Raw genomic sequence first — 27940 nt, forward strand, 5'->3', positions numbered from 1 at the left:
AAATTAACACTTTTCTTCTGTTCTTTCTGGTTTGAGATGGGTATATGAACACTTAGCTTCTGTTAGGTTTGGTTTGAGATGAGTATGGTTAATTCCCGTTAGCTGCTCACTGACAAATTGTTCAGTCCTATACTTTCCCTACTGAACTGATTCAGTGTCGTCGGAAGGGTGTATGATGTAATGCATTGTCCGTAATTAGTTCTAAAGAGTGGTACTTCCCATGGTTGTACAGTTCGCGTTGGATATGCATATGCCGTTTTTTGTTAGATTTGCCAAGTCTTCGAGATAATGCTAAGATTGAGTTTTTTCTACCATATATTTCGAACATAAACAATATTTTTATAAATCAAAAATTTCCATAAATCTAAGTTGATTAAAAACAATGTTATTGCGATAATCCAGCGTAACATGAGAAATGCTTTTTAATATCTTTTTTGAAATATAAATGTCTTTTGAAGATTGGTATATGTAGTGGTTCCCCATATAAGAGGGCCATAATTTATATGCGAGTAAAATTATTAATTATATAATAATAACTTTGTTTTAAGAGGCAAGATGTGTTTATGACGATATAAAATACCACCCACGCTTGATAATTTAGATACTTTTCATTTCATTACCTCAAAGGCACTCGACTTGCGAGCGCATTACATAAGGGGGAAATTCATAATATACAATTAAATTTCAAAACAGTATTTTCGCGTATATACTATTTACCTCTTAGAGAAACACGCACAAAATGCACTGGGGAAAGCGTGCCCACAAAAGATTAGGAAAAATAACACAAACATGATATAATATTGCAATTTCATATATTGCGACATAATGGAATGGGTGTAAAGAATATTTCACACAAAAAAGGATCAAGATTAAAATGCACAAATATACAACAGCGTACAAGGCAAATAAATTTCAAGGGCGAGACCGCTTACTAACTGCTTATTCCAAGATACTGTCCACATTTTAATTTATGTGCTGCTAAGTTAGTCTCCGATACTACTTCGTATGGCATATCGTTCCATTTTAATGCAGATGACAACAGGCGACGAGGAAAATAATAGTGTGCGTGACCTGGGCGGCTGAATCTTGAGTTGGTGATCCGTTCTGGGTAATATATAGGAGGTAATATCAGAGGTAATAAATCGGGCTGTCTTATTCTGGACGGACTCCAGTCTATCAACAAGATATGCCTAATGAGGACTCCAGACAGCGCGAGAGTATTCTAGTTTTGGAAGAATCAGCGAATTATAAGCAAGCCTATTTAGTTGACGGAGGTGCGAGATATATATTTCTCTTTAAGAAGCCGAGAGTTTTATGAGCACTTGCTACTATGCAATCTACCTGATAAGACAAGTTTAAAGTTTCAGAAAAGTGGACACCAAGGTACTTGTAAACGGACACACTGTCAATGTCGCGTCCTTGAAGGGAATACTGAGTAGATGATCTACTTGGCGATGTGGAAATGTTCATGTGTTTACTTTTTGAGACATTAATATTCATGAGCCAGTCAGCGCACCAAGTTCCAATCCTGTCAGGGTCATTTTGCAATATTAAATGATCGTATGTATCGGATATCTTTCTGTATATGTCACAATCATCAGCGAAAAGCCTAATGGTTGACATTAATGAAGAGGGAAGGTCATTTACATATATTAAAAACAAAAGAGGCCCGAGAACTCTCCCCTGCGGTACACCAGACGATACTGAACATTGATAAGACAGAGAAAGCGTTTATTTTTACGGACTGAGTTCTATTAGAAAGAAAGGAAGCGATCCAGTTAAGAATGCACGGTTCGATGCGGAGTCGGATAGCTTTAGGAGGAGGCGACTATGTGGGACAGTATCAAAAGCTTTGGCAAAGTTCATGAAGATGATATCGGTCTGGTGATTTTCATGAGTGTTGACATGAAGGTCAGTAATGAACTCGAATAGCTGGGTGACACATGAGTGATCCTTCCCAAAGCCATTTAGGTTTGGAAACAAAAAGTTGAATCGATCGAGGTGAGCGAGAAGGTGCGTGTATATGACGTGTTTCATGAGTTAACAAGGAACACTAATGAAGGATATTGGTCTATAGTTGGTAGGATTTGATGATGGACCAGCTTTAAGGATAGGGGTTATTTCAGCGTGACTCCAAACGGCAGGAACAATGATAAAGTCAAGGCTTTGCTGAAAAAATAGTGAAAGACCTGGAGATATCAAGTCCCTTGTTACTTTTAAGAGTTTTGAAGAAATTTGATCTTCCCCGGGACAGATAGCGACTCGAAGGTTTTCAATGAGCTGCGAAATACCTTGAGGTGTAAAAACTAAAGGGGGCATAGGCTCAAGGATGTCTGAAAGCAAAACGAAAGAACGCAACGGAAAGCGTCCATCTGTAAAAACGCGGGAAAAAAGTTATTGAACGCGTTGGCTGCGTAGTCGTCCAATAGTGGCACACCATGCTCATCAGTTAGATATGGGTGGGCGTCCTTTTCCTTCTGATTAACTACACACCAAAACTTTTTGCGGTCGGATCGCAAAGTATCTGCTAGTGTCTGGCCATAAAATTCCTCTCGACGTTTTTTACTTCATGCTTGCACGTATTTGAAACAGTGTGGTAATTTGTCCAATGTAGGGATGTATTAAACCTCGCAGCATTCTGAAAGAGCCGGTTCTTTTTATTTAGGAGTGTTTTTATCGATCGGGTGAACTATGGAGACGCCGTATTCGATGCTACTGAAAAAGTAGGAATGTGACATGACAACATTTCTTGAAGTTTACTTCTGATCAAGTTACAGTTTTCATTGACAGAGCGCGATGCGTGGTGGCGCGTGTAGACTATAACGAAATGAACCTTAGTTGTGTTTTTGTCTACAGTGTTTTCACGTGAATAGTCGTGAATTTTTTTCCGAGACTTGCTGCAGCGTTGGTCAGGGAAGGCTGTATTGACAGAAATAATCTTGTGGTCGCTAATCTGGTCAATAATATTGACGCCCAGCACGCACTGAGGAGGTGTAGTTAGAAATTTGTCTAAGATGGCGTTATTTCTTGTCGGTTCAGAAACCATTTGGTGCAGACCGTTGATACGTATAGCTTGAAGAAAAGCGCTGGACTGAAGTGGGTAAGGCAGTTGTCATGGAGTTGAAGACTCGACCAATTGACACCGAAAAAATTAAAATCCCCAGCGACAACAAGTGGGTGATTAGGAAATGATTTAGTTATGGTGCCTACGGAATTATGGAAACATTCATTGAATTCATCATTCTGTGAATTTGGAGGACGATAACAAACACCAAGGAGCAGAATTCGGAAGTCCAGTTGCTAGCACACCCACAACATTTTTAGAGGCGAAATGTTTTCAGTGACCGAGCAAGTAATATACTTTCTAACAGCAATAAGAACGCCGCCTCCTCTTTGTGTCGTTCGGTTTTTTCTATAAATATTATAAGTATTAGATAAGATGAGTGAGGCACTGTTGATATCGGGGCATAACCAAGTCTCCGTTCCAAATATGATATCTGGCGGACAGCTTACGGTGATGTTTTCGAATTCAACTTGTTTTGAAACGGTGCTTCGAAAATTGGCTACTAAAAAGGATAAACGGGGTATGTGTGAAATGTCATTACTAGAACTTTGGGCAAGTCGATCGTTGGAAGCGCTAACTGGGGAACGCCCTCCGAGCCGAAAGACGGTTTAGCTGGAATGGGAGTACACATAGAGCTGGTCGTTTACGTATAGCTTATCAAACTTAATTTTGTACCTTGTTCCTTCGTCTCTGTTCAGAGAAGCGTACTCCCAAAGTTTTTGTTGCGCCAGCCTGGTTTTATCGGAATAATCTTCCGAGATCGACACTTTTGGTGAAGTTACTTTTTTTCAGTTTGTAAGCGTTATGAAGTATCTCCTCTTTACTTTTGAAGTTTAAAAATTTCACAATAATCGGCCTATTGAAACCGTCTCTTTTGCGACTGATACGATGCGCTCTTTCCACCCCGCCCAAGTTCACGATACGATTAAATTATTATAATCCTCCCGTGACATGTTTTTCTAAAAAAAAAAAAAACTAAATTTTTAAATGTGGGTACAATGTCAATTTCCGAAGAATTAAAAAAAAATTCAGTAATGTAGACATACTTATTCCTTGGTCGAAATAACACTGCTTTTGTCTTATTGGCATTTATTTTTAGAGCACTACTTTTACTCCAACTATCAAGTTTTTGTAATATTTCGTTGGCGTCACACATAAGCTCTGTGGCGTTTTCTCCAGTAAAAAACAAATTAGATTTTGTTGTGTTCGTCCGTTTTTTTATCGTTCCCCATCTCAGGGTCTGCAAGATGAAAATTAGTATCATCAGCGTAGATAAAAAATTTGGTTGTTGAACTTACGTTTACTATGTGATTTATATAGGTATTGAATAATCAAGGCCCCAAAATACTCCCTTGGGGAACGCCGGACTTAGTCGGCTTTGTTTCAGATGACTCATCATTTATATCTACATATTATCTGCGGAAAGACAAATATGAATTTAAAAGAAGTGACACTTGGCCACGAAATTCATAGCCATTTAATTTCCTAATTGGCGAATTATGATCTAGGTAGTCAAAACATCTCGTGAAGTCGACGTACATACCGAGAGTAAGTTTTTTAATCTCAAATTTGTTAAGTATATGTTCTGTTTGGGCTAAAAGAGCGAGTTCGGTAGAGCGATGTTTACGAAAACCGAATCGACATGAACTTATTATGTTGTGTTTATCCGCAAATTTTGTCATTCTCAGGTGTATAATTTTTTTCTAAACCCTTAGAAAATACCGATAGGATTGAAACGGGTCGGTATTTAACTAGGTCATTTTTATCACCCTTTTTATATCTGACTGTTACTTTAGCTAAATGCATTCGACTGGGAAATACTCCGGCAAGCAAGCATTGACTAAAGATGTGCGTTAAGCAAGGAAAAATGAGATCAATAACATGCTTAACCGGCGTTATCTGTAATCCATTGGAATCACAACTTTTACTATTTTTAAGGGCATTAAAGACGTATATTGCATCTGTATCAATGATACGCGTTTGAAACATTGATCCATCGCTTTGAAAATTGATATATTTGCATGCATCTGACTTGTGACTTTCGTTAACGAGGTTAACAAAATAATTATTAAATGCATTTGCCAATGTTCGACCTGATACTTCCTGGCCATTCTTGTTTATATTTTCTATTTGTTTCGGCGCACATGAACGACCAAAGACAGAAGTTAGATTTTTTTTCATACAATGTCGACTTTCTTACTGCACCTCATTAAGAACTCACTACTATTTGTAAACGTCATTTTCCTTGTAAATCTGTACGATGCGCTAGGCGAGCTCGTAAACCCTGGATAACTGCTGAGCTAATGCAAAAATAAAAATAAAAATAAGCTATACGCAAATTTTATTAAACCTAAACGCCCAAATAAACTTAAAAATTTCAAAAAAATAAAGCAGTAGCTTGAACAAGGAATTGAAAAAAAAACGTAGAGTTCTTTATTGACACAATTATTTCAGTGCGACATCAAATCGCACTGACCGACTGTGACGAAAACTTAATGCAGTGTTGATCCGGTGTGAAACGAAAAAAAAGCCGCTTACAACTCCCTGTAACGCCGAATTAGAGCGCAGCTCTTGAGGAGGAGGGAAGGGCACTGGGGGGGGGGGGGTTAAACTAACCAGGGGGGGGTCACGTGACCTTGGGAGGTCACGTGACCTTGGGGGTCGCGTGACCCTCAATGCCGATGATGTCATCACTGACGTCACTGATGACGTCATTAGTGACGATGACGATGCGGGTACCGATGACGTCATTAGTGACGTCACAGATGACTTCACCAGTGATGATGACGATGACGATGCGAATGTCGGTGACGTCATCAGTGACGTCGCTGATGACGTCATTAGTGAGTGATGATGACGATGACGATGCGGATACCGGTGACGTCATCAGTGATGATGACGATGACGATGCGGATGGCGGTGACGTCATCAGTGATGATGACGATGACGATGTGGATGCCGGTGACGACATCAGTGACGTCACTGATGACGTCATCAGTGATGATGACGATGACGATGCGGATGTCGGTAACGTCATCAGTGATGATGACGATGACGATGCGGATGCCGGTGACGTCATCAGTAATGATGACGATGTGGATGCCGGTGACGTCATCAGTGATGATGACGATGACGATGTGGATGCCGGTGACGTCATCAGTGACGATGGCATAATCGGGGGGTCACGCGACATCGGCGGGGGGTCACGTGACCTCGGGGGGTCACGTGCCCTCGAGGAGGGGGTCACGTGACCTCGAGAAGGGGTCACGTGACCCCGGTGCATCATGGGAAATGTCCCATAATGCACCGCGCGGTTACGCCGACGGCGACGGCGACGCCGCTCAAGCCGGAAACGGGCCCCTAAGAGCTGCGCTCTAAAAAAGTGAAAGCCGTTTACAACTCCCTGTACCACCGAATTAGAGCGCAGCTCTTGAGGAGGAGGAGTGAAGGGTACTGGGGGGGGGGGAGGGTGAAGTTACCTGGGGGGTCACGTGACCTTGGGGGGACACGTGACGATGCCGATGATGTCATCAGTGACGTCACTGATGACGTCATCAGTGACGATAACGATGCGGACTCCGATGACGTCATCTGCAATGATGACGATGACGATGCGGATGTCGGTGACGTCATCAGTGACGTCACTGATTACGTCATTCGTGATGATGACGATGACGATGCGGATGCCGGTGACGTCATCAGTGACGTCACTGATGACCTCATCAGTGATGATGACGATGACGATGCGGATTCCAGTGACGTCATCAGTGACGATGACGTCATTGGGGAGGTCACGTGACCTCGGCGGGGTGGTCACGTGACCCTGGGGGGTGGTCACGTGACCTCGGGGGGGGGGGGGGTCACGTGACTTTGGGTGTCACGTGACCTCGGGGTCACGTGACCCTGGGGAAGGGTCACGTGACCTTGGGGTGACCTTGGGGGTCACGGGAACGGGATGACCTTGGGGGGGTCGCGTGACCTCGGGGTGACTTTGGTTACGCCGACGCCGACGGCGACACCGACGCCGCCGCCGCTCAAGCCGGGAACGGGCCCCTAAAGGCCCGACCACACTAGCGTGAACGGCGCCGCCGGGCGGCGCCACCGGGCGGCACCGCCGTCCGGCGTCCCAACGCGAGGAGTCCACATTGGCCTCCGTTTTGCAGGCGTCACGTGACAGCACTGGATCCCGCGATCGCGCCTCCCGTCGGATTTCCCACTCTTTCGTCGAATGCTCTTCGTTAGATTCTTCCGTTCCGCACTCGCTGTCTGGACGGTAGGAGTTCATAATGACCTGGTGATCAGCGTGAATGTTATTATCCTAGCCAGCTCGTTGATCTTGCGACGTCGCCGCGCTATGAAGGGAAGGAGGCGCAGGTTTTTGGTCCGGCCGAGTTGGAAGGACAGGACAGGTCTGGCGCGTCGCCGGGGCTTTGCTGCCCCGGCGGCGCGCCAGAGATGAAGGCTACTCTCGAAAGTGTCACCAAATCAACACGACATCGTCACAACAGAGATGACATGCAACAAGTGCCACGGAGAAACTCACTTGTAATTCCGAATTTCTCTCCTATAATTTCCCAGCGGTTAGTTTCAAGGAACCGCTCCGTTGGGGAAGGCAACGGGGGAAAATAGGGGGAGCAGACGACACGAAACACGTCCTTCGCTTCGAGACGGGCCGAGGACCGGCTTGAGTGTTTCCATTGCATCGCGACGTCATTATCTACGCCACCTCCGATTGGCTCCTCTCTTGTGCGGCGTGCGGCGCTGAGCTCTGAACCGCGCAAGGAGCGGTTGGGTGTGCGGCGCCGCACGTCGTGACGTTGAAGCCGAAAACTGGTTTCCGCCGGCAACTGGCAGCGACGACTGTCGCGCCGCACACCTCCGGAACGCCAATGTGGTCGTGCCTTAAGAGCTGCGCTCTAAAAAAAACATATTGAGTTTTTAATTCATAACAACGTAATACTAACTGGTAGCTCGCTTGCAAATGCTTTTAATGACTCTTTTTGTAAATTTAGTGGGAACCTCAGTTACAACCGAAGCTTGTGGCTATATACAATGAAGAATTGGGGAAACTGCCTATCTACACCATGTAACTGAAAACGAGGTAATAGCAGTATTTCGTAACGTAACCGTTAGTAATAGCTGCGGGGCTGATGATATACAAATACGGCCAGTAATTTATGTTTCGAACACTATTAGCCGGTGTCGTGTACACATTTTTAATCTTAGTCTAGAGACAGCCACATTCCCTATAAAAATGCATATCGGAAAAGTGGCTATACTTAACAAGAAATGTGACTGAAATAACATTAGTAACTATAGGCCTGTGTCTCTCCTTCCAGTCTTTTCGAAAGGATTAGAAAAAAAATATCTTTATTCGTTTTGTCACATTTACAGAAAAACATAACATTCTTACGGTATCCCAGTTCGGGTTTAGAAAGAAACGATCCACAAAACTAGGTTTGTTGGACCAAAAATAATTCATTTTACGTTATTTCGAAGACAAAAATGTAGTGTTAGGTATATTTGTAGATTTTACTAAGGCATTCAACTTTATTAACCATGATTTGGTTCTCAGGAACTTTATATTTACTGTATTAGAGGGCATGTGGCAGCACTTATTAAGTCATATCTAGAAAACAGGCGTCAAGAAAGGAATATCGGGGGTCACGCCTCTGATGTAAAAACTATGGCATCGGGAGTACACCAAAGAACTATACTTGATCCGCTTCTTTTTAATATATACATAAACGACATCAGTAGTATTGCACCACAAGCTAAACTTATCATTGACGCTGATGGTACCAGTATTTTAAATCGTTTCAGAATTGCAGCGGTATTGTACAAGCAGCAAACGACATCTTGACAAGGTTGAAGGCTTGGTCTACATCAGATAATATTATAACAAATGAACACAAAACTAAAGACATGATTTTTAGTCCCAAAAACAGGAAAATTACCCTTTCGAGCGGTATCGTCCTACACTCGTCCCCCATTGAAATGTTCAACACATTCAAGACCTTGGGCGTGTTTTTTTTCAAAAAACGTATCTTGGACAGCGCACTTAGATTATGTTATTTCAAAACTTGCTTGTATAACAGGTCTGATACACTGACACCCTCTAATTCTTTCATCAAGTGTTGAACTACTTCTGTAAACATACTATTTGTATCTCATCTGAACTGTTTTCATTTGGTATGGGGTACCACTACAAAAACAAATTAACACACAATATTCGTACTACAAAAGAGAGCGTTAAGTCTCGTATGTGACGTGCCTTATCGTTTTAACACTGATCAAATTTTTGAAAAACTCGGGGTACTTAAGATACGTTAGCAATAGGAATACGGGCTTATGATAAAGCATAAAAAACAATACCTCGTGATAAATAGCTTGCTCCTTAGCTTGGCATCCCTTAGAAAAATACAACTTACGCATTCTACTCGCCACTAAATATTTCTGGATGGTTGATACATCGCGGACAGATTACGGCCTTCAGATGATTAGAAATGCACTTCCAAGATTACTAAACCCTTTTATAAATTCGAATGTTGATACGATACCTTCTATCCCAGATGCGTTACGTGGATATCTACTTTTAATATAAATATGTTGTTGTTTATCGCTTGTCTGGTTTTAATTCAAAATTTTCTTGAGCATATTTTTGTCATTGCTTATTTCATGAATTGTTAATGGCCTGTTAGTTATCTTTCCGTTTTACCACAATACCGTTTTGTGGTTGTTTCCATTTATTTAGCTGTTACTTTTTTCTTGCTTGTATGAAACTTGGCCCCCGCTGTGTACCTGTTGAGGGGGCTGGAGACCCGTCAAACTGCTTTGTCAGCTTTTTTCTCCAGCTCCCACCATATGTGATATGGCGAATAAAGGTAATATCATTATTAAAGAATTAATTTTGCCGAGTGACGTGCGCATAGCCTCGGAATGTCGCAGAGGTATTATCACCCCCCCCCCCCCTCCCCTCCTTCCGCGACTCTGGCCTTTCCACTCCCACTTTCTCCGTTCTTCCAGGGTTTCCTTCTCGAAGGCTCTCCCCGTTCCATCTTTACCTCCGCTGCGTGAAGTGAACACATCTTCAAGATCCGCGGCACGTTAAACAGGGTTTAGTCCTGACTTATCCTGAATCCACGTCCGACAGCACTGCCCAAAGTCTTGCAGAACTATTCGAGCGCAATCTACACCATAATTTCCCCTTGTCGTCATAAGACTTGGCGACCTTCATCCACTCGACAAGGTACGATCAAAGTTAGTATGCGAACTCCGCATAACTAGCCACCAACGTCTTGGTCACGCTCCTAAATTCCTTCTGAACGCTTCTGCCGAGAAACTGTACTTCTTGGGCAGGCAGCTCGTCCCGCACTCGTAGTTGTTTGAGTCGTCCGCAGATAACCTCGCGATTGCCCCAGCTGCAACGCATGGCAGTACGCTCAGTAACCTTCTGGTCCAAGAAACCCGATTGAAACGGGCCCTCTTGCAGGCTCTCTCAAAGGTGACAAGGTGGAGGCTCATACCTTGCCCCACCTTAAAAGACAATGAGTTTCGTCATGGCATAGAGACTTCGGGTGCTTTCTACCTACCCTTCGAGTCCTCCGCTCCTTTTTCTTAGCTTGACCTTGAAAAACAACTTTTGTTGTTTTAATTTTTTTTTTTTTTTAATTTGCTTTCTGTTTTTTCTTTTTTTTTAAATTTTTTTCCGCATCCCTTCGATTTCATCGTTGTCGAGATCGTCGTCCTGGATAGCCTTAACAAGTTCCGTTCTTTTCCATCGATGTGATCGCGCCAACCTCAAGCTCAATAAAAATATGAAGGTGCTCACACTTTAGCAAACGCTACAGATCTATCTCGGCGACCTAAATGGGTGGCCAACCTCGGCACTACCGAAAAGCAACAACTTCAAGACGCATTTAAGCACTTTTATTATACAGGGCTGGTGAAAGAGAAAGTATGCCGTGACTCACATAAACTCGGTTTACGGTCCATGATATATGTTTGCGCTGGCGCTTAGTCAACGTACTTTTTGATCCAACCAGTTGTCTTGCAGTTGCAAGGACACGAGGTCCACCGTGGCGCGAAGAGCACCATAAGCATTCCGCACAACTTGGAATCCTCGGAATAGAAGATTGATATTAGATTTACGTCGCATGCAGCTGCCGCTTCGCAGACGTAGAATCTAGTAGACTGATGCCAGCGGTGACGAGGCACAACGGCGCAACAATCTGCGCCAGGAAAAAGTTACGTGATCACATGGCCTCGTTCCCGCCAGCTCCGAAACCCAGAGATTCTGTGACACGCGCACGCTTATATGCTGGCTCGAGCAGCCCACTCGGTTGGCTGGTGGGTGGGATAAGTGGAACCTTGAAGAATTCCGCAGAAGTTGAAATTGTCGAATGGGAAGTTTGATAGTAGGTTTACGTCGCATGCAGCAGCCGCTGCTCTGGTGTAGGATCCAGTAGACCGATGTAAGACGCGACGACGCACAGCGGCACAATAACCTGCACCATGAAACGTTTTCACGTGAGCAGATAACGTCCTTTCTGCCTGCTCGAAAGCCTTCAAAAATATTAGATTCCCGCCGCCTTGCGTAAAAGTTAGCGGTTAATTCCTTTCTACACAGCTTTTCAATAGCTTATTTCAATTTACATGCACGTTCTACACCATTGCAAAAAGTGTAGGGTGGTGTACTTCTAGTACACCGCCCTAAACTGCACGAGCGTGTGTTCTACGTAGTATGTCGCGACTGTTAAAACGTGCATCCTTCCGCCCGCCACATTATTTTTGTTTGAAGGAAGTGGTTCCTTGTCATCTTATCTTACGTCCATGAAGGTGTGTTGCAATCATGTTCATGGTGTCAAAAGAACTTGGAAGGCTCTGGAATCGAGACTGCAGTGGTTTGTGAACCATGAATTGAACATTCACGTAAATGCATGTCGGTATCTCTCTCACACTTCCAGATGAGTGAGGCCGAATGCCGGGTAAGATGAATGGAGCCACGGTGCCCTGGGTCGGTGCACGACTGCTTTGTGTAATGCTTCTCTTGGCTCTGCAGCAAGATCAAGCAAGGGTGGCTGGTGGACGACGACGACACACTCCTCCTCGGTGACTGTGCTCGATTCATTTCTCTTGTATACGGTGGCTGTGTACCACTTAAAATCCACAGTACTACAGAAAATGTGCTGTACCAAACAGTAACAACTGTGCAGGCCCTGTGCCTATACCTCTGGCACGTCTTTGTAAATAATATCCGAAGAAGCGTAGTACCACGAAAACACGAAGTTGCAATCAGCGCTTTTCGCTGCTTTCTTGCCGTCAATTCTAAAAAAAAAAAAGCGATAATAGATTCCGTATTTTAAACGTGCAGGCGACGACGACTCCGGCTTGGAGTCCAGCTCACCTGCGTTTTGTAGCTTTCTTCATACAATACGCCGAGTTTGGAGCAGAGCACAAAAAATATTGCTCTATTTCTTCCCTGTCTCAGGGTAAGTCATATCAACCGAATGTTTCTTGGGTTCAACAGAGCAAGAAGGCGTCTTTGTCCAGGTCGTCTGCTAGCTTCCACGCCTTCATTACGCGCCGGGACCACGAATCGCTGGTAACGGGAGCTCTTTATGTGCAGCCATCAAACCTGCGATTCTGGCTTGCTCCGACATATTGCCTTAAAGAAAGCGCGAAGCGCTCATCCCACCATTCCTTGTAATATCGAAACAACTTTCTCTCCAACTAACTCTTAAATTTGTTGCCAAAGGACAGAAAAAAGCGGTTTGTTTTAACAGCGACAGACAGGTTTTATTGTTTTTTAATCCTTTTACCTATACTAGAACAGAGGCGACGGCCAGCTACGCACAGGATTGGTAGCCGTTCCTTCACTAAACGCAGAAACTGCTCCCCGCGTCGTAGTAGTTCCTACCCCAAATCCCGCGCATAGGGACGCCTCGGGGAATGCGTAGCTTCTTCCGCTCGTCGGGGGTTGGCTCCGGACTTCGCTCAAACCGGTGACAGGTGTCAAGTTTGCGATGACGTAGCGGCGTCAAAGTGGGCAGAGCCGCCACGTGAGTGTTGCTAATATACGTTCCTCCTTTTCATTACGTCACTTCCATGCACCTTTCCTTAGATGTCGAACCTATAGCTATCCTCTTCAAAAGTTTGCGATTGGTAGTAAACAATAGAAAAAAACACTGCTCATAGTGTGTTGTTAATGCAGCTTCCGGTTTTTCACTATATAAATAGATTAAAAAATAATAATAATAACCAAAACAACACAAGTAGGAAACAGAAAAACACTGCGCTGATCATGCACTGACTGCGCCAACTCCACGCCTTTCCCAGCTTACAAGCAAATCAAGCTTCTTCCAGCGCTAACTGTTTCGCAGGTAAAGGCTGATGAACATTACGCAAGCAGACGTCCAGAAAGTGAATGTTCCAGAGACGCACCACCAAACTTCGTTCCCCTGTCACAACACGCTAAAATTGTGCGGGACACGCGGCCCGAGGATGTCAATCCCGTACATCAACCCAAGTTTTGGTAGAACGAGCGGAAAGGAACTGGCGAGGAGGGACAATAAGCGACAGCCCGGCCGCGTCCGCCTCTACGCGATCGGACAGCCAAGCTGTCCAACTGCCCTTTCGGCCGTGTTCTCCTAATGCGGACCATAATTGCCTCACTCGCTCATTAGCCGCTCGGGAGCAGAAACAGCGCAGTGGTGGCCAGTGCGCGGCGCTGACTGATTGTCGCGGTCGTTCTATCGCGCTGTGCTACCTGGGCAATCCTCGCCATGATCATTAAGGCCTTTCTTCTCTCTCTCTCTGGCACCGCCTATGTTTGTCGGTCTTGTGTCGTTTTGTTTTCACAGAAAAAGGGAAACGATGCAGGGCAACGACGCCTCGTGCGAAGTTTCTGTCCACGAGCCGGTGCTACATCGCACACTCCTTCGCTTCTAGATGAAACGAAATCAGACAGCAAAACGGACCACCGTGGGATATACTTCGAGCTGGATAGCCATGATCTGCTAATATATTTTCTGTAAGCTTCTCCATTGAAATAATTGCAATATTTCAATGCATTGTGAGTTAATTTCTTTTTTTTTTTTTAGATTGGCTTTTTTGTTACATTCCGTTGATGATAAATTCGGTTGATGGAAATAAGTCATGCAAAAAATTGCTGCTGTCTCTTCTTTGATTCCAGAAAAATTTGGTTGAAATTTCCTTGAGGCAAGAGAAGGTGAGAAGTGAACAAACGGAGCATGAGAGCGCGGCGCGAACCGAGGATGTGACTTTCAAGACCAGTCCATAACATTTCATATATTGTAACCTTCAGACTTAGGAACAATAAAAATGCGGACAGAACAAGATTGTCTCTAAAAACTTTGTTGTTCTGTCCGTTTTTTTTTTTTTTTTATTGTTTCTGCGTCTCAGCTCGTTTATGGATGTCATTTACCAGCTCGCCTGCGTTTTTTTGGCTTTCTTTACCAGTACAATTCAGTAACCCATTGCAGTTCAAAACAAACAACGACCGTTCTTACAAAACAAAAAGAAAACGGCTGCATGCACCACAAAAATATTGAAATGCATTAAAAACAACAACAAAATGCACCACACAGTAATTATACACGACCACGCGCAAGTGCCATGCGGCTTGATGTGCAAAAATGGCATAGCCGGGAATAGACACATTCACAAATTCCTCTTGTGTTTAAAATATGCGTCTTAATTTCTGTATGCTACTGGAGGTTAAAATCTAATATCTAGTAGTGAACGGTAGACGTGCGAAATTTGCGTTGTTCTTCGTAGTACAGTTATTTCTTTATTTCATTCAGTTTCGACGTAGTCATGAAAATACCACTCTGTTCGAGGTGCTTATTTCATTAAAACTCATGATATAGTTATTTACATTTTATCGTCATGGGCTTTCTGGGGCGTGCCGAGGCTTAGCGTTCTAATCGTTCACATGACACCCTCAAAAGCGTAGCGCACAGAAGCTTAAAAGGCTTTCCAGGGTGACATCAAACCACTAGCTAACTAAAGTCTTGAATGCTCATGCTCAGCATCGGTGCCCATCTTCATATTCTTACTTCATACGCCATCAAAGTCCGATATTAGCAGGTACAGATTATATACATTATGATGAAAATATTTAGCCATGTGGCCCGGCTTTATTTCGGAAAGGGTCTATTGGATACTGGATCCCTGGATCCATAGTGCGAGCCTTCGGTCCGGGTGCTTTGAGGAGAGGCTTATTAACACTGAAGGAACCCAACCTCTCCGCACTATTTGTATAGTAAAAGGAGAGATAACAATGGCAAAAAAAAAAACTAGAACAAAAGAGTAGGACAGAAATAAAAAAAAAATGTAAAACGAACGATCTGCAATCTGAATTTTCTAAGCATCATGGAGAAGGCTGGAAACTTTAGGGTGCCTCAATGTCCTTCTGTATAAGGTGATGCCACCCTTTGTAGTACCCGATGCCGACAGCACGCGCTCACGGGTAAAATACAAAGAAATCGCCAACAACAAAATGTCGCCATAGCCAACGTTACAAGCCATAGCACAGTCAGCGCCACAATGCGTCCAGGGACACGCTCTTTTACGCGCTTCTGAACAAAAAAGTAAAATAAAAGTGTGGGACAAAATGGCCAGATGTCTACACCCTAAGCAAAGCGCACAGGAAGGCACCCAAGGGAAAGTAGGCACGCGCGTAACACACTCTCGCCTTCCTTGCATAAATGATTAGAAGCAAGCAACCAAATTAAAGCGTTTACAAACACGCGTGCAAGATGCCATTTGGTTTAGGCAATTGCTTTCGAACACTTACTGCTGCAGGCGCAAGCACCTCCATCGCGTAAGACTACTCTCGCGGCATGATTTTTGGCGCTTGGGTAATTTGGCAAAATGGCTATTCCCAACGTTTCCAGGTCCCCCTACACCCACTACCACAAGTACGCCAGTGGTCGCATCGAGTATTTCAAGCCGCCGACGCCGGACAACCTGGCCAGTCCGGAATGGCGCAAGTGCGTGCGCGACAACCAGGCCAAGTCGTGGAACACGGAGATAGTCTTGACCACGCCGTCGCGGGTCGTCATCGACATGTACAAGATTATTCAGGAGGGGCAGTTTCGCTTGCGGCGGGAGACGCTGGACGCAGTCTCTTCGCACTTTCTCGGCGGTGAGACCAAGGAAAACGTAAAGTACAAGGACATGCTTCGGCTCTTTCACGGCGGACCCGACGATAGGAAAAAAATTGCGAGTTACTGCGTCCAGGACTGCATGCTGCCCCTCAAACTGATGACCAAGCTCACGACGCTCGCCTCGACGCTCCAGTTTGCCAAGGTCAACATGATACCGATGCGCTACGTGCACGGAAAGGGGCAGCAGATCAGGGCCTTTTCTCTGATTTTGCACGAGGCGAAGGCGCGCAACATGATCTTTCCCCCCTTTGTGCCGCCCGTCGGTATGGACAGTTTCCAGGGGGCCACCGTCGTGGAGCCGTACAGGGGCTTTTACCAGAGCCCGGTGCTGACCTTGGACTTTGCGTCTCTTTACCCCTCGATAATCATTGCGTACAATCTCTGCTTCACGACGCTCAAGACCAACGTCGGAGAAAACGTCGGCGAGATGGTCTATCACCGGAACGCGAGGCTGGTGTGTGACAAAGTGTCGGACGAAGAGCCTCGGAGGCAGGCCACGACAGGGGCGGTTTTCTCTCGTGGCATCAAGCCTGAGCTCAAGAAGAAGCATAATGTCAAGCGATTGCAGAGGGGGCAGACCACTTTGGATAAGTTTGTATCCAAATCTCGCAAGACGTCCGTACCCGCCGCTATCGCGCGAGCATCCGCCTCGCACAAAGAGGAGGTGGAGTTTGCCAACGGCGAGATCCTAACCCCGTCCGGCGATCGCTTCGTCGACCCGAGCGTGAGACTGGGCGTCATCCCGAAGGTGATTGTTCGACTCCTAAACGCTAGACGCGAGGTCCGCGCGGAGATGAAGAAGGAGACTGACCCTTTCGTCAAGATGCTGCTCAACAACCAGCAACTGGCCATAAAGTGCACCGCCAACCCGATGTACGGCTTCACCGGTGCGCTCGAGAAGGGAGTGCTATCTTGCGTGCAAGTGTCGCGCAGCGTCACGGCCTTTGGCAGGAGACTCATCAGGAGGACCAAGGCGTACGTCGGCGAGTATCAGGAGCGCGTCGACGACGGCGAGTTTGCCGAGGAGTACGTCGAGGTCCCTCCGCCGCGCAACCTTTCCGTAATATACGGCGACACCGATTCCGTGATGATCAAGACGCCAGACGGAACCAGCATCGAGACTGCTCTCGTGTGGGGCGAGAAAATTTGCGAGTGGATCAACGGACATCACCGGCGTCCGATAGAGTTGGAGTTTGAAAAGATTTATTGCCCATACATTCTATTTACGAAAAAGCGCTACGCCGGTAGGATGTTTGTCGACGCCAACACTCCTCCCAAGGTCGACTGTAAGGGCCTGGAGAACGTGCGGAGAGATACCTGTCCCTACGTGTCGGAAGTCGTCTCCGAGACCATTTCGATCCTGGTGGAGAAGAACGACGTGAAGGGTGCCGTGGCATACGCGAGCAAAGCCCTGTGCGACCTGAAAAACCAGAAGGTGACCATAGACAAGTTGTTGATGACCAGAGCCTTGAGTAAAAAGGAATACAAATCTACGATGCCTCACGTCGAGGTGGCCAGGAAGATGGCGAGTCGCAATCCAGGTTCGGAACCGCGGGGAGGAGAGCGCGTTCAGTTTGTGATGAAGGCGTTCAAACCCTACGAGGTGGAGAGGCTACGGGGGACAGATTACCTTACCGGCAAGCTGGTAAAGGCGGCGTATCGCGCCGAAGACCCGGCCCATCTCTTAAACTCGGTCGACGAGGACATTGACTACGAGGACTACGTCAAGATGCTGAAGCCGCCGCTACTCCGGATATTTAGCGTCGTCCTCGCGTGCCACGAAGCGGAGGCAGCGCGGATCGTCTTTGGCGCAAGCGACGGCATTCGTAATCGTCCTGCGCTCGAAACGAGTGCGCCGTTGGCCAGGTTTGTAGTCCGCCAGCCTCGCTGTACGAAATGCAGAAAGAGAAAGAGCTCGTCTTCCGTTGACCAAGGATGCGACTGCGGCGCTAATGACGGCGACTGCGACGAGTCCGTCCACGACGGGATCGGTGCACATGCCGAGAAGGTCTTGAACTTTTTAGATATATGTAAGCGGTGCACGGGCAAAAAGTCGGCGGGGGAAATCTCGTGCACGAACCAGGACTGTAAATATTTTTTCTTGCGGAAAGAGTGCGCGCGATTATTCGATCGGCGCTACGGCAAAGTGTCTCACGCGGAGTGCAACGAGTGTCGCGGAAAACCGTGTTCGGTGGCCCTCTGCATGCGGGAGCTGCGGGACATGTTGGACTGGTGACGTCTTCGTTCACTAATAAAAATATGTATCAACCCAATCAGAATACGAATATCAGAATTCCTATAGATCTGTTTATCGCGTACTGGCGTGGTGGCGGGACCTTTGGAGTGAGTCAATTGTACGAACATTTGAAGGAGTCGGCGTGGGGTGAGATATTGCAAACTACCACGGGATTTTTTACCGCTCTAAACATTAATACTCTAGTCAAGTGTTTAAAGAACACGACTCACGGTCAGTTGGCTGCTAACTATGGGAACGCCGCGCTAGTGCCCGCCGGTTTCGACGTCGTTTGGAAATACAATCCTTGGATACGCGTTAATGACCAAGCTGGTGCGCAAATCTCCGCTTTGAAATGTAGAGAAACGTACAAGGCTGGCACGGTTGAAGTTCAGATTACTCCGGATGTTACACATAAAGCTCTTTTTCAAAAAACACCAAAGGACGATGTTTACGATAAGGCCCCCACGTTGCAAATCGTTTTGATTCCGAATCAAAACAATGGACACTGTCTTTCTATAGACTTTGACATATACGCGTATAATAGTTATAGGATGGGTCGCGAAGTAGTCACGCCCGCCGTGTACACCGCACTCTCCAAGAGCGTCGAGGTGTTATATTCGCAAGGTGCGCGCTCACTAGCGCCGACGTATCTATTCCCAACGGTGCAAAGATTGATGTCGTTTAAGAATGTTTTAACAAACGAAGAACACGTGCGCATATACGACGCACTCTTCATGCATCCTTACAGGAGCGACTACGCGCTCTGGACCGACATTTGCGACAGGCTGGACCCCATCGTGGGGGTGCGAAGCCACGTCGAGTTTAACTTAGTTCTCGCCACTCTGAAAGAGCTTCAAACGAAAATCGAAACGTTTTGCGGATTCGGAGCGGCTTCCGTGGGTATACACTATACGCAAGCGATCGATCCCAACGACGAAGTCATACAGACCAGTTCGGCATTGTCCGTGTTTTCGCACAGAACGATTCCCGACACCTTGGTGAACAAGCACCAGTTACCAACGTTTCACGACGACGCCATCAACTGTCTACTCGTTGGCGTGAAAGAAATGTATCCGCTCAATGCGACGATTTCCGTCCGGTATTGCGCTCTGATTTGGTTGTATAAGGCCATGGTGACCAAGAAACACTTGCCCGTCCTCAAAGCTTTAGAAAAGTGTAGACCCGTTATGCTCTATGTCTGCAAGATGCTTTTCGGAGATATTAACGAAGACGAAACGTACGACGCTACGTTGGCGTCTATGGATAAAAGAATCAAGAGGGCTATAATTTTTAACTCCGAATGTTATTTGGCCGTGAAATCTATACAGGCGCATGGACAAGTCGGTAACACTGTCGTAGATGCGGTATGCCCTTACATTGCACAAGATAACGATTTTAAAGAAGTCATGATAGCTGCTTTAGAAGTTTTTAAAAGCGGATCGGTGTATCCTGTGAGCTGGCAACACGGGACCTCGTTTTTTCTCAAAAAGCCCAACGGTCAAGCCACCAATTCCAATGTAGCGTTAATGGATTTAATAACGAAGGACGAATGGTCTGTCGGCTATGTCGTACAACCTCTATGCGACAAGCCGACGTATACGACGTATCCTGCACATGCGGAACATATATTTAACGCTAAAGGCGATCAGCACCTTAAAGAGACGCAGTGCGTGTTCGGTCAAATTACCTTGATAAAAAGGCTATTAACTTTGTACTACGCGTGTAACGCATCTCCAAAGAAAGGTAATAAGGCCGGCGCAAATTATCTAGAAGAGCCTACCGTAGATCCCCTACCGACTCAGTTAACGTCCTTTTTAAACTTGTACTCAAGTACTAAAGACGATCCTTTACAGAGACTGCAGTTACACGAAAACGTGAATTATTTGACCAAGCTATGCAGCGAAGAGGACGCTTGGGCACCAGGAATGTGCGAGATTCTACTTCGGTGTATCGATAAGATGGATCCCACGCACGAGTATGTTACAATGTACAATAGGAAACACGAAGATTTGGGAGTCGATTCGGCCATTAAAGACGCCGTCATACAGATCGTTCTGACGGCCATCAAGGACAAATCTATGGAACCTTTAAGGTCGAACGAGGTTCCTCTAGGAGAGTTTAAGAAGGACTACGTCTTGGCCTGTGAAGAATGTTTAACGCCTCTAGTGAATGCGATCGCCGTCAACCTGAAAAGGACTGTAGTCCCGATGATCAACGGTAAAGATACAAACATGTTTAACGCGGGAGAAAGTCTCGAGGGCGTGCAAAATTTCGTGTCTGCGTACAGCGTGGCTCTCCTAAAGTATTTCCACCTATACACCTTCTTCGACCACGATAAATTCGTTACTCAGATCGACAAATACAGATCTTGTTTGGACGACGAAGAAGGGGATGCGCAGATCCAGACGCCGACTCTTAAAGTGTGGAACGCCCTCGTAGGCGACGACACCGAGATCAGACCGCAAGCGCGGTACGCCACTTTACCCGACGTGGCATTTCTACCCGTTACAAAACTCGACGACGTTAGGCGCAATCTGAATAGACCTTTCGTATCGGATCTATGGTACAGCATCGACGCCCTGAGACTCACCAGACGTTCTTACAAGTCTCTGTTGAACGGCACCGATCCTTACAACATTTTACTCTCGCAGGACGGGAGTGGCTTTTATAGGTATCGAATATTGGGGAAGCGAGGCTTTTTTCTCTACGAAAAATACGTCCCTTTTACACACTCGCTACCCGTTCCCAAACAACCGCGCCCGCCAGGATGGCAGCGAGATCCAGAAAGTATCGTCTCTACGCGCCCGGAGAGCATATGGGACGTGTTGCAACCTGACGGGCAGCTGAAAGGAGGTAAATCTGAGCAGGACATAACCTTGATCAAAGAAGTGTGGAAGTTGCAAGACGATTTTAGCAAAGAAGAAGCGATTATATACGCGGCTATACTCTGCCCACACGGCACTCCACTACACGTCTACGCGTCCGTGACCACTCGATGGCTGCGGGACGTCGCCATACCCTACGTGGAACATTTCTACACCAGCCACTTACAAAACGCTCGTCTGCGAGAAGTGGCCGCCGCATCTCTATGTTCGGTCGACGACTCCAACTACATTTTTCCGACCGATCCCCGAACTACCCTCAAAGCCGAGTACGAGGTTACGGACGGATCGGGATGGATCTTGAGGACGTTAAACGAAGCGTGCGATAGAATAGGGAGGATGGAGAACGCGCCGGAAGAAGGCCGCAAGTACACCGTCGTGTTCCCGGCCTGCACGCCGCGTCTCCTGATTTACCTTCTCTACCGATACGTCTTGAACAAGGAATTCGCCTCGCCCACGAAAAGTGTCAGGAGCCTGTACAGGGCCATCAAGCGGTCTCCAGACGACCTGAACGTTAGACGACGGTTGATGAGCGACGTAAGCGTGATTTCGGAAAACTCGAAGAACGTATTCCACCTGGCTAAATCGTACCCGAGCATCAAGGACGCGTACGGGAGCAGGCGGTTGGCGTCCGAAAGCGTGGACGACATCGTCGCGGCCGTGGCACTGTACGTCTATGTGGCCGGCTTCTTTGACGTGAAAGTGCCCCTCCCCTCTCTCGAGTACCAAGACCCCGTGGGAGACGGGGGTTCTCTGTTGGCATACATGCGAGGCGTCTGTCAGCGATACTGCATCAACGACGTGGTCAAGATCCTCTCCGACGTTCTTCTTCACGTCAAAAAGATATTCGTGGCCGAAATCTCTCTCAAGCTCTCGAGCACGGTCCACAGCCCACCCAAGCTCTATCTAAAGAGCAACGCCGAGTACAACAACCTGTCCTTGTTCTCCAAGCAACCGACGTACGTGGACTGGAAATTGCGCGCCACCGAGAGCGAGAAACTCTACGACTTTGCATACGCGTGCGTCGACTACGCTCACGGGGTGGCGGACGCAGATAAAAAGACAAAGATAAAAGCTTTGGTAACGACTTTATTACTGGAATCGAACGTCTTGAGCTCTGCGCGAATGGTCGCCGTGGACGGCGACAATCTCGACGAGGTCTCCAGAATTCTGCTCGACGAGGACGACAGGGATCCGGTCTCGTACGCTACCCTGACGGAGGTAGTAGACGCCAAGGTCCCCGGCCGTAAGCGCAAGATAGACCTGATCGAAGAAGCCTCCGCCGCCGAGGGAGAAGACGACTTTGCCAAACACCGTCTACTACAGTGTCACTGATTAAATCGCTTCCTTGATGAGAAAGATGTTGTGGATTAGTTCGGTGTCGTCAAAGTCGATTAGAGTAGGCTTTACGCTCTGGCTGATCTCGACGACGCAGCGGTCGTACTCGGCGTCGCCGCAGTTGGGGTTGTTCATGACGGGGTTGAACGCGGTGTTGTTGGGGTTGACGCTCTGCATGATGAAGACGTAGAGCATGCGCACGTCTCTAAAGTTGGCAATCGCGAAGAATCGCTTTAGAGCAGTCACTTGGTGTTGGAGTTTGGTAGTCGATATGTAGTTGCGAACCGTAGCGTGTGTGAGGTGGTCTTGTATCGTCTCGATCATGGTGTGGGCCAGGACCACGTAAATCATTTGCCATACGAATTTGCCGCTGTACAGATTAGTCATCGCAGTCGAGAAGGACGTAAAATCGTTAAAATCGGCTCTCACGATTCCGTGCTCGAACACCAGGGGCGAGTAGTAGTCCGACATGCCACCGTACACCCAAAGGTATTGTAGGGTGGGCAGAGATCCACCCAACATTACTCCGCTCTGTTTCGAGTTTGCAAATATGCCAAAGATGGTCTTTAGGTTCGTGGACAATAGGAAGTTGTAGTACCTTCGCTTGTTCTCTGGCGACATGTCGACGCCGGTCGCAATCGGCAAGATCGCCGACGTCTCGAGGTTGATATTAGTCAATTTGCGATTTACCGCGTAGTTGACGATCGCGTTGTACAGGGGGTCAAACAAGTTTGCGTTTCTATAGATGACCCTGGTCGTGTCGTCTACCGTGGGCCGATAATTTGCCTTGGTGATGATCTCGTGTATCGCGCTGGCCGTATTTCCGATCGCGCAACCAATTAGCGTGCGTCTTTTCATGGCTTCTAAGAGCTGAGGCTCCCTTCCCTCGAATAGCTGTGGAAACTGGCACTCGGGCCACGCGTCGAACGTGGGCATGTGATAGGCCGCGGGCTTCATCGCCGTGCATTTGGGAACGTCCGTAGGCGGGCGGATCGGATGAACGGCTAGTGGCATGTTGTCCGGCCGCGAAACGACCGTCTCGACGTTATCATAGAGATCCTGAAACGTTTGGGGTTCGTAGGCGCTATTGACAAAGTAACCGTTGCCCGTGTCGTACAACATGCAATATCTGGGTTGGCCTTTTTGGTGCATAAACTCGACGGGAAGTACGTACGGAGCAATCTTTTCGAAGGCAACGTCTTGCGTGCGAATCTCGATTTCGTTAAACAGAAATAGCGAAAGCGGTTGCACGGTGCGTGCGTTGGATATAACGGCTCGCCCCATCCACGCGCCGCTCACCACGCCCTTGGTGATGTGGCCATTTCCATGGGACGCTAGGTCCGGTTTGAAGATGAACGGGTTCAGGAACTTAAGAGTCGCCTCTTTGCCGTCGGTATGCTGGTGATAAAATTTGCCGTTCACGAAGTTGAGTTGGGTCTCGACTTTATGAATGTACGGCAAAGTAAAATTGGTGGATAGTATGGGCTTGTTTTTCAGATTCTCCTTTCTGGGCATGTCCGCCGCCAGATCGAAAAAGTAGAGCCATTTGGCGTACTCAAAAAGACTGTCGTAGTTGTCCGGGCCAGTCAGTCGCGCGGCTTCGTCGGCACTCATGCAGTACAGGACGGCCCAGTGGATCGGGTTGGTGACTTCAAACTTGATTGTGCATTGCAAATGACCCGCGCGAATTGTCAGGTTCAGCGCCCGGCTACCTATGGATTCTTGCAAGAAACGTCTAGCCAGCGCGGCGTCAAATGGCTTCTCGCCCTCCGCCGACAGCGTCGTGTAATTTACGTCCGTCCTGCGGTCCAAAATATCTTCCAACGTCAGGCCTTGCGTGTCGCGTTGGTGCGTTAGCATCTCCCACACGGCCTTGCCGTACTTTAGCATATAATCCATATCTCGCACGCTCCAGGGCATGGAGCGAGAGGGGTGGGGAGCCGTTTCCGTGATCTCGGGAACGACCGCCGTCTGTCCGGTCATCTTTGCCTGGTTTACGACTGCCACGTAGGTGGAATAATAAATGCCCTTTGCTTTAGCATCTACTTTTTCAGCGGTCTTCATCTGGTCCAGTTTCTCTTTCAAAGTTTGTACAGTTGCGAGATTGTTGTGTAATTTGTCGGTCAACCGTTTTTTGAGTTGTTCGTTACCTGGATCTTCCGCATTGACGCGTTGCAATTCCTTCTCTAGTTGAACACTAATTTGTTGAACATTCTTGTAGTCCTCCAATAATTTGGCGTACATTTCGTTCGCAGTAAGTTCTTGCGCCGGGGAAACAACTTTGGGTCTGGCTCCGCTCATCTCTTGCAACTGAGTAACGGCTTTGTTTATTTCCGCATCTACTTGCTGAATCTCTAGCTTTACTTGGTCAAATATTGGTACATTTGCCGGATCGAGCGTTTTAAAACGTTTCTCCAATTCCACTTTCTTTCCCTCGAGTTCCTAGATCTTATTTAAAAGTGGTTCGTTCGAAGACTATGGAACGCTTGCCTGTTCTTGGATCAACCTTCGCTCAAGTTTCCGACCGCGCAACTTGGCCTTTTGCTTGAATGCCAATCTTTTGCTAATAAAGTATGGCTCCGTGCGCGAAGACCCAAATTCTTCGCGCTTCTTGGAGATTGTCTTTTTCGCTTTACGAGTCCGCGGGTTGATAGATTCATCATCTCCTTCCGGACCGCTCCTCATACCGACGTCTTCTTCTTCTTCAGAGTCGCTCCCCATAGCGACGTCTTTTTCTTTGACCGAAGGAGGAGCGGACTTGCAGCGATCCGAAGAGGTCAAGAAAGTTTTAGAGCTCTCGCCGAGCTGATACTCGTAATCGCCTTCGTCGTCCACGACCACAAACTCGTCTTCTTCGTCCTCTTCTTTGATGCTACCCAAGACGGTGCTCTTGTCGTAGCGCGACGTTTTACCAATCTCGGTCGTCTCCGACTGAGGTCTTTCGGGACGCTCGAGGAAGCCTCTGTCAACGACGGCCACCGAGGGTGCGTAATACGACGGAGGCGCCGTCGACGCGCCACCCGTGGTGGTGGTGGTGGGTGCGACTTGTCTTTCCGCATCGAAGGCCGTGTTATAACGCGGAGGTCTCTGCACGTTCGTCTCGATGACCACCGGAAGCGGTTGAGTTTCATCTTCATTCATCTCTACGTTTACGTCTAGCAACTGATCCGTCTTGTGTTTGTCGTAATCGACGTCGCTCGGAGGAGGAGCGGACGCTACTCGCGATGGCGTGTAAAGATGTTGAGCGCACAGGGACTGCGGAGCGGCCGACGCGGGACGTTTGATAATTACAGTTTCACCCGCGTCGTCGGGCTTGCGTTTGCGCAAGCCGGGGAGTTCGGCCTGGGGGATCTTGCAGCGAGGAGGCGATCGATTCATTAACTCGAGGAAGCTGTAACCCGGATTGAGCGAAGGTTCCTCCTTTTTGAAAAATTGCGACTTTACGTTTATACGTTCCAAATCGACGACTGGATCGGTCTGCCCTATCGCTGATAGGAAAGTGTAAAAATCGAGTGGGAAGCCGGACACGGGAAATACCGTCTGCATCTTGCGGTTGTTGAAACTAAAGTCGTATTCCTCTTGAGGATATTTCCCTTCGTTACACGCCTCGTAAATACGCATCGCGTATTCCTTACCGTCGAAATATCTGAGTTTGAAATTAACTTTTGAAGCGTTAGATTCCAGCAGCAAGAGAGCAATTTCGGTCTTGGATAAGGTGCTCTCTATGATGGCCATTCTGTCTACGTAGCGCTCGTCGGACCTCATGGCCGTTTCCCTTTCTATCTCTGTTTCCTCCACGTCCCGTTCCTTGTTCTTCATGGCGTCGATGGCTTCCTCGGCCGCGGAGATTGTCGTCTGCATCATGTTATAGTCGCGCTCCTGCTCGTCGTAGTACTGTCGCTAGTCTATTCCTGGACAAGTGACTTTGTAGTCGCAATTGCGTATCGTGTACGGCTCGACCTCGCTAAAGTTGTTTTGCGAATCGGTAAACACGATCTTGTTTAACTCCCTGTCATCAGAGTACCTGTCGTACATTATCCTGGGTAGACTATATGTGTAGAGCGGACTGGTCATGGTAACCTTCGAAAAGGCATGTTCGTTCAGACCGACGTACTCGATGGTCTTGTGCCACATATCCGCGACCACCTGTATGTCTGTCAGTATTTGCTTTCTCTGCTTTAGGGCGCTTAACGTGTACTTGAATAGATTGACGTTATTTTTGACAAACGTGCGCTCGTCGACCGTGAAATCGGAGCGCTTGCTCTTTAGCTTGGAGACAAAATCGTTCGTGTTTGCCCGGTTGAGCGGGTCGCCCACGCTAGAAAGAAGCGTGGTTAATTGACTTACGAGCCAGTCCTGCTTCTCTAATATCTCCTTTCGAAACATCTTGGTCAGAATGATGCTCCAGTGCATGCGCAATATTACGTATGTGTACTCTAACATGAGCAGCGTCTCTGTCTCGTCGAGTTGCCTCTTGGTAAACTCTGCGATTTTCTGGAGTGTCTCGTCGGGCTTGATGTACGTCACGAGCCACCCCAGTAGATCTATGCACTTGTCAATCTTGTTTTGATCGCCGAAGCGTTTGGCCACGAGGGACCGGACTTTATCTGCGTACACGTTGAGTAGCAAATTGTCCGAGTTTATCTTGACGCGATAGTCCTCGATCAACTGCGGATTTAGATAACTAAATAGATCCGGTTTCGTCAGGTTGGTATAACAGCTCGCGTACTGCGTCAACTTGAAGAGGTCCTCGTCGTTTGTCACGAAACACGACGGTACAAACAACAGGTGCGCCTGCGTTATCTGCATCAGGATGCAGTAAAACCTGTCTTGCTTGCCGTCGTTGGAGGCCAACATGTCGCGCAGCAGCTTCAAGGGCCAGGACGTGTTGCGTGCGTTGGTCTGATAGGCCAGTTGCATCGCTTCGGGCGTGTTGTAGTTGGCCTTCTCCAACCTGTAGCTCGCCACGGGAATTATATCGTTGAGCGCGTCTTCTCGGTACAGGTTCGTAAAGACGGCGTATATACCGCCAAAGTAGCGGTTGTAAATGTTCACCACCCGGTGCGTGTTGGTGTTTGAGTAGTTTTGGCTCAAGAGATTGATAATCTCGGGCGGGTAGACGGACGCTCGTGGCGGAGTGTTTGTGTGCACTGTCTTGAACTCGCAATTGTCATACGCGTCCAAGAGCACGTTGACATATTCTTGCCACTGCCCGATGACTTCGGGG

General features: G+C 47.3%; 1 protein-coding gene across 1 annotated transcript; it reads left to right on the plus strand.

Moving 5' to 3' along the window:
- The first annotated feature begins 15961 nt into the window (after positions 1 to 15961).
- Positions 15962 to 18493, plus strand: LOC120842953 (DNA polymerase delta catalytic subunit-like). The gene has a single exon (XM_040214188.1). The coding sequence runs from the start codon at positions 15962 to 15964 to the stop codon at positions 18491 to 18493; it is 2532 nt and encodes an 843-aa protein (XP_040070122.1).
- The last annotated feature ends 9447 nt before the right edge of the window (positions 18494 to 27940 follow it).

This window comes from Ixodes scapularis, unplaced genomic scaffold (genome assembly GCF_016920785.2).
Source record: "Ixodes scapularis isolate PalLabHiFi unplaced genomic scaffold, ASM1692078v2 PGA_scaffold39__5_contigs__length_11793443, whole genome shotgun sequence".
NCBI lineage: Eukaryota > Metazoa > Arthropoda > Arachnida > Ixodida > Ixodidae > Ixodes > Ixodes scapularis.

Bases quoted from the DNA above. Each gene is read 5' to 3' on its own strand.
- LOC120842953 (XM_040214188.1), top strand. From the start codon at position 15,962: ATGGCTATTCCCAACGTTTCCAGGTCCCCCTACACCCACTACCACAAG.